The 5,901-nt window shown below is 41.5% G+C and overlaps 1 protein-coding gene across 2 annotated transcripts in view; it reads right to left on the minus strand.

Annotated features, from left to right (window-relative positions):
• gprc5ba (G protein-coupled receptor, class C, group 5, member Ba) overlaps positions 1 to 514 on the minus strand; it is a gene marked incomplete at its 5' end in the record, with an annotated part of 13,230 nt that extends 12,716 nt beyond the window's left edge. For both annotated transcript variants that reach the window (XM_014010109.1, XM_014010108.1), the window contains 1 exon segment: positions 306 to 514. In XM_014010109.1, the coding sequence (XP_013865563.1) occupies positions 306 to 514 (209 nt within the window).
• Positions 515 to 5,901: the final 5,387 nt, after the last annotated feature.

Genomic DNA, 5,901 nt, shown 5'->3' on the forward strand with positions numbered 1-5,901 from the left:
GCGCGCGTATGCGTGTGTGTGTTAACACTGCGCGCCCTCTTTGCTTCACACACCTATATATTTGGTGCATCGCCTTTTTTGTAAATAAAAAAAAAAGTCAAGTCTGCATGTGAGGCACCCTATCTCCCTCCCAGCTCCAGACAATCAGCGTTATTTAAACATGAAACAAACCCCTAATCCTCGGAGGGATATCCAGACGAATGCACTTCTAAATACAAATCATGCGCACACGTTTCCACAAGGATACTATAGGCTCCCTCCCCTCCCCCGTTCTGATCAATTAGTATTCTGAAGGCAGCACGTACCTTGATCGATGTGAACGGATCTAGAAATGAAGACGGGGTTCACAGTTGTCAGGTTTTGATGGGAGGCGGAATAAAAAAAATAAGAATAAAAAAAGAGCGTCACATTTCGGACTGAGCCGCGCTCGCTGTGTTTGCGCTTCGTCCTCTCTCCATCATGGATCTGTGGATCCGAACCACCCAGATGATTCCTCCTCCTGCTGCTGCTGCTGCTCCAGGTTTTCAGCTAGAGACAGAAACCAGGCGGTTCAGTCCGAGCCCGCGGTCCTCAGGAGCAAAAACACAAAGTCCAAACGAGAGAGAGAGAGAGAGACGAGTGAGGGTGTAAAGATTAAAATGCTTGTTTGGTAAGAAGAAGAAGCTAAATCCTTTGTTCAGCGGTGCGCATATTTGACTTTCAGTCGCCAGCAACGACGGAGCCGTCATGAACACGAATTAACGGGAGAAAACGCGTCGAAATCCCGCGGTGCGCGCAGACGGTGTCCCCCATAACAACCGGGTCCCCCCCACCTCCTCTCCGGTTTATTGTGCTGATTCTGACGCGCGCTGCTCCCAGCTGCAGCTCCCCGGACTGAACACCGAAAACTGCGCTCCGCAGAACGTGCGTAAAGATAATCCCTCTACGCACACGCACACACACACACACGCACYCACACACACACCGGCGCAGAAAATGACAAGCTCTCCAGAGCGTCAGCGCAGACTTCCCTCTGCTCTTCCTCACATTTCTTACTTTGATTCATGACTCGTTTCCAGCCAGGTGAACAGCAGCTTCTGACAGGMATGAAAGGTCTCCTCTGCTCAACACAAACTGTGAAATTAAACCAGAACAGGGCTGTCCTAAACTAGACCAGATGGTTTGAAACAATTGCGTTTTCCAGACTGATCAATACGCAGCGCTGAAATGCGGCTACACCCTCAATGTAAACAAACCACTTGGCTAAATGTGGCAAAACAGAAACTGGAGTCGTGATTGACTCACATGTGCGAGTAAACAAATAGCAGAAACGAACAAACGTCAGGTCCACAAGAAGAGTGTCGTTCAAAAGTGATTTATTTTCTCCTGGAAGGTCAGATAAACAAAGGCATCAAATGATTAACTCATTTAACTTTGCTTTAAGACAGTGTTAGATTGAGGCTCCTTGTGAATATTCCAAACCATTTGCAGTGTTATAATTTCAATGAAAGTACTAAAGTGTTGCCATGTTTTTGTTTTATTAAATTCAACAGGACCTCATTCAGATATCTCCAGTCTTGACTCAGCAGCAAACTGCTGTGATGCTTATTATTTCTCATTTRCATCACACGCTTGTTGCCTCAGCTGTTTCAGTCGATCTAACAGGGAGGCTGTCAGAGGTGGAGCCCCCGCAGCCCCCCCTCTGCTACATTTAGTTTTTTTTCCTGGCCAGTGTTAATACTTCAGCTAATTTCAGTAAAGACATTCAGTTATCAGCATATTTGCAGAAAATATTTTTAAGTCATATTTTGTCTTTATCTCTTTTTGGCACCATCCCAATTTAGCACATGTTTGATTTAGTCACCATCACACTTAGAAATGCATATTTTGTACGGAATTCGTCTTGTGTTGTTTTACTTTCCCTTCCACATAACTCCTACTCCTGCACAGGGCGACATATATTCTCTGTGCAGCGAAGGAGGCGGATCATATGGAGTGGCAGCTGAGGATGTGAGACTAATCTGACAGGTGCAGGCTGAGAGAGTGACAGCATGGGAAGAGGGGGTGGAGGAAGACCCCGTGGTGGTGGTGGTGGTGGGGGGTCACAGCTCGAAACAGGAGGATTCAGAGAGATTAATGGTTCTTTTACTTATCAGCGCACAGACCCTCGCAGTATATCACCAAGGCCACAGTTATCCTCATCGTTTTTATACGAGCCATGAGAGGTTTGAAAAGGAGGAAGGAAATCACTGTGCAATCACACACTCTTAAATCACACACACTTAATTACAGCAAATTGATTCCCAACATTATCAGGTCAGGATAATAAGGTAATTAAAAAAGTTATTACCATGCAGTTACTGGGAGCTCAGCCATTATTCGACTTTTTTTTATTTGTTTATTTTTGCACAATCCAGACTGGTCCACTTAGCACATTGTGATGTGGGTAAAGACCTAACAACCTAAGGAAACTAACAGTTTTCAAAATCCCAAACTTCTGGTAGAAGACATGAAAAGAAAAGAATAAAAGGAAAGAAATGAAATTGTTGAAGACAGTCACAATTTATTATTATTTTTAGATCAAGTAGAGGAAATAATATAGAATCGCTGTAATTTGTAGTTCTAAAAACAAACACCTGCATCAGATTAAATCTACTAATTAGTCTGCAGTTAGACTGCTCACAAGAGCTGTTGTGCTAAAGCAGATTGACGTGAAACAGGTCTCCAAAATGAGAGATGTCAGCTGAAACAAAGCCAGAATTATAAAATCTTTTCAAGAAAATAAATCATCATGGYTGGTGCAAAAGATGTTGGTTGTTTTTCCAGGTTAGCGGAGTCTAAAATCTAAACAAAATACTAACAAAATGGAAAAAMTGTCAAAGTGGAGCATACTGAGACCAAAGAAGACATTATAACATCAAAACAGAAAATAGAAAGCAAAATGTCTTAAAAACAGCAGCATTTACCAACACATATGACAAATCTATTTTTGCTAGTTTTATATTTTGATTCATGTACTGTATTARTAACAATAAAGACATCGGCTACAATATATTTTAGGTTTGAATTTTGGATGCTTCCTGTTATTCTCATATTCTGACTGTAATAGGAAATCCTAAACTAAGACTTCCTGTAGAACTRCAGCTCAGAATGTAACTGAATATATGAGAACCACCAACGCCTGCCAGAGTCTTTAAAAGGTGAAGAGGTATCTCTGGATGAATCTGAGCATGTGTGAGGCTCGATCACTGACTGTAGCTTTACTGACAGGCTGTAGAGCAGCCTTGGCTCAGCCGAGTCCTTTAACAAGAGAAGCAGATGCTCCAAACAGCACAGGTGGTGTCTGTACAAACTCATTAAAAAACTTGTGCTGTATATGTTGTGCTTTTCAAGTCTCATCATCTAAAACTCTAGCCTCCGGTGTYCTTTTGTTTCTMGTTTCCCATTCTTTCCTCTCCGGAGGTTGCCTCGTCTCGTCGAGGCCTCGCTCGGCTCCCAGACAACAGAAATGCACCTTCACAACAGGGTGGACGCCACCCGTGCCTGCACGCTGCATCTGTTTCCAGTAGCCAGCGTCCGAAAGAGATTCTGTGACCTCACAGGATGTATTAACTATGACAGGATGCAGGTGTCTGAAATTAGCAGGAAGAGAGTCTAATTTTAAGGATTCATTTCCAGAGGCACGTCCCTCTGTAAACAGGCTGAAATCTATCCAGAACAAAAGCGAGATAACTGGGCTGTCAGCCGATTCAAAACTTTTACAAGTTTGCGTCAAAAGAAGCAGACACAAGATGAGATGCAGGATTTAGAGTCCTGTACAAAAGACTTTTATATTTAGCCGCTAAGGAGACAGAATTCTTTTTAATCTTTTAAAATTGTCACGCTAAATAATTCGCTAAAAGGTCTTTCAAATATACTGTTTAAACTTTGGCAGCTCAGACCTTCACCATTTCCAGAGAAATGTCCTAAACTCAAGAGATGAACCAGTGTTGTGTCAACAGACACAATCCGAGAACCACCTGAAAGGTCAAATTAAAACAATCAAAAGTAGATTCATTTGACATGAAGGCGTGCAATTCTGGCACACAGATAAATTGATGTTATCGGATCTCTTCAAACATCACATCATTGATTTTATTGTGCATTTGTTTTTATTCAGTCAGCCTTGAAGACCCCACTGGCGGATAGTCAGGTTTCCCAATGGCCCAAATCAGGAGAGGGTCAGTGTTAGGGCAGTGAAATAAAAGCAGCTCCAGGATTTACCTTCATCCTCCATCATTCAGTCACCAGGTCCACATGTTAGATGTGATGTATTAACAGGACCCAGTTCTGGTCTGAGGTGAATAAACAATGCTGTGGTCGTACTCACATCTTCCTTAGTTCTTTGTTTGGTTTAAGTTACGTTCAAGAAAAACTGACAAAGCGTGAACAAGTCTCACAGCTTTAATGTCTAAATGCTGTTTTTAGATTCTATCTTAATCAGCTGATTCTTATGGTGTTTTCTTTTTCAGTTTTGAGGAAATTGATGTTATGATGCATTCTCTACATCCTACGCCTACATATTTTATGGTGTTCAGTATTGATTTGATTTGATTTAATTTATTTATTTAACAGGAAAATATCACTAAAAATCAAGCCTGACTCAGCATAATTGCTGTTTTACAGCAGGTTCCTGTTCTGCAGCATACAAAACACTCAGAATTACAGCATCACAATCACATCATTATACACCATACAAAGACAAACAAGCATACCAAATTTCAAAAAGGCAGCACTTGTAAAATAGGACGTCTAAATYTGAGCACAACAAAAAGTGTCCAGCAGYTGGCAGACAAGATTCTTCTTAAAGGGCTGTAGTTTTGAAATGGACTTTATGTTTTGAGGAATGTCATTCCATGCTTTAGTATAAACATAGAAGAAAGACCTCTGGCTGTAACAGTTTTTAAAAGTTGGTAATYTCAGTTGTCCTTTTGAAACAGATCTAGTTAATATATCTAACATGGCAGCCATGCAGACACACACTCGATTTTTCTGTGTTTTGGTATTCTTGCGTTACCTGCCTGGATCCTGCAGCTCCTTAGAAATTTATTCAAGTCTTTTGCTCCTTCCTTTTTCCTCCTGCCTCTCTCATTGTTGCTTTGGTTCCCTCCAACCTCCCATCCACCATTTCATGACATTTAGATAATCAGAGTGTTGAGATTGGACTGCCTCTAGAAGAGCCGCTGGTGCTAATTATCGTGTTTAGCATGCTAACACGCTTCACTCAGATCATGAGCATCATGAACTCTGCAGTGTAGCTGCTAAACATCAGCATGTTGAAATATTTAGTGAGCTATATTGTAAATGGACAAACGTAACACAGCAGTCTCACAGAGCTGAGTCACTCCTCTGATGTCTCCAGGGTCCCTTAAAAAACAAACAAAAAAAAAACTCTCACTAAAATTAAAATTTATAAGGCACAGTATGGGAACTCAACAAACGGTCCATGTTACTGTCAGTAGAGGCTGAAATACATTTTCTGCCACATCAAATTTGACCCTGGACGGCAGAGATGACCATTAAAAAATAATGAACGAAAAAAACAAAACACTCTGACTTTTGGTTTTCTGCATTTGTAAAGTTGTTTAGAAGACGTGTACCATGAAAATTTTTGTAATTTTAAAGATGTTGAACCTAATACCATGGGAAGGTCAGCAGGACGCTGGAGCGAACAGATACTATATACAAATGTCGTCAAACATGGAGAGGAATTAGACTGCGGCAGAGTTATATAAATATCTGCCGCTTGTCTCGTTCTTTTTCTTTCAGCCACTTCCCTCCAGCCTAAGCTGTAACCTCTTGAGGTCTTGTGTTACCTTCACCCTTCTGAGCAATTACCCAGCCAAGTAGAAGCTGCTCTGACTCCGTTGGTCAGAGTTAGCT

This window comes from Austrofundulus limnaeus, unplaced genomic scaffold (genome assembly GCF_001266775.1).
Source record: "Austrofundulus limnaeus strain Quisiro unplaced genomic scaffold, Austrofundulus_limnaeus-1.0 Scaffold65, whole genome shotgun sequence".
Classification (NCBI taxonomy): Eukaryota; Metazoa; Chordata; class Actinopteri; order Cyprinodontiformes; family Rivulidae; genus Austrofundulus; species Austrofundulus limnaeus.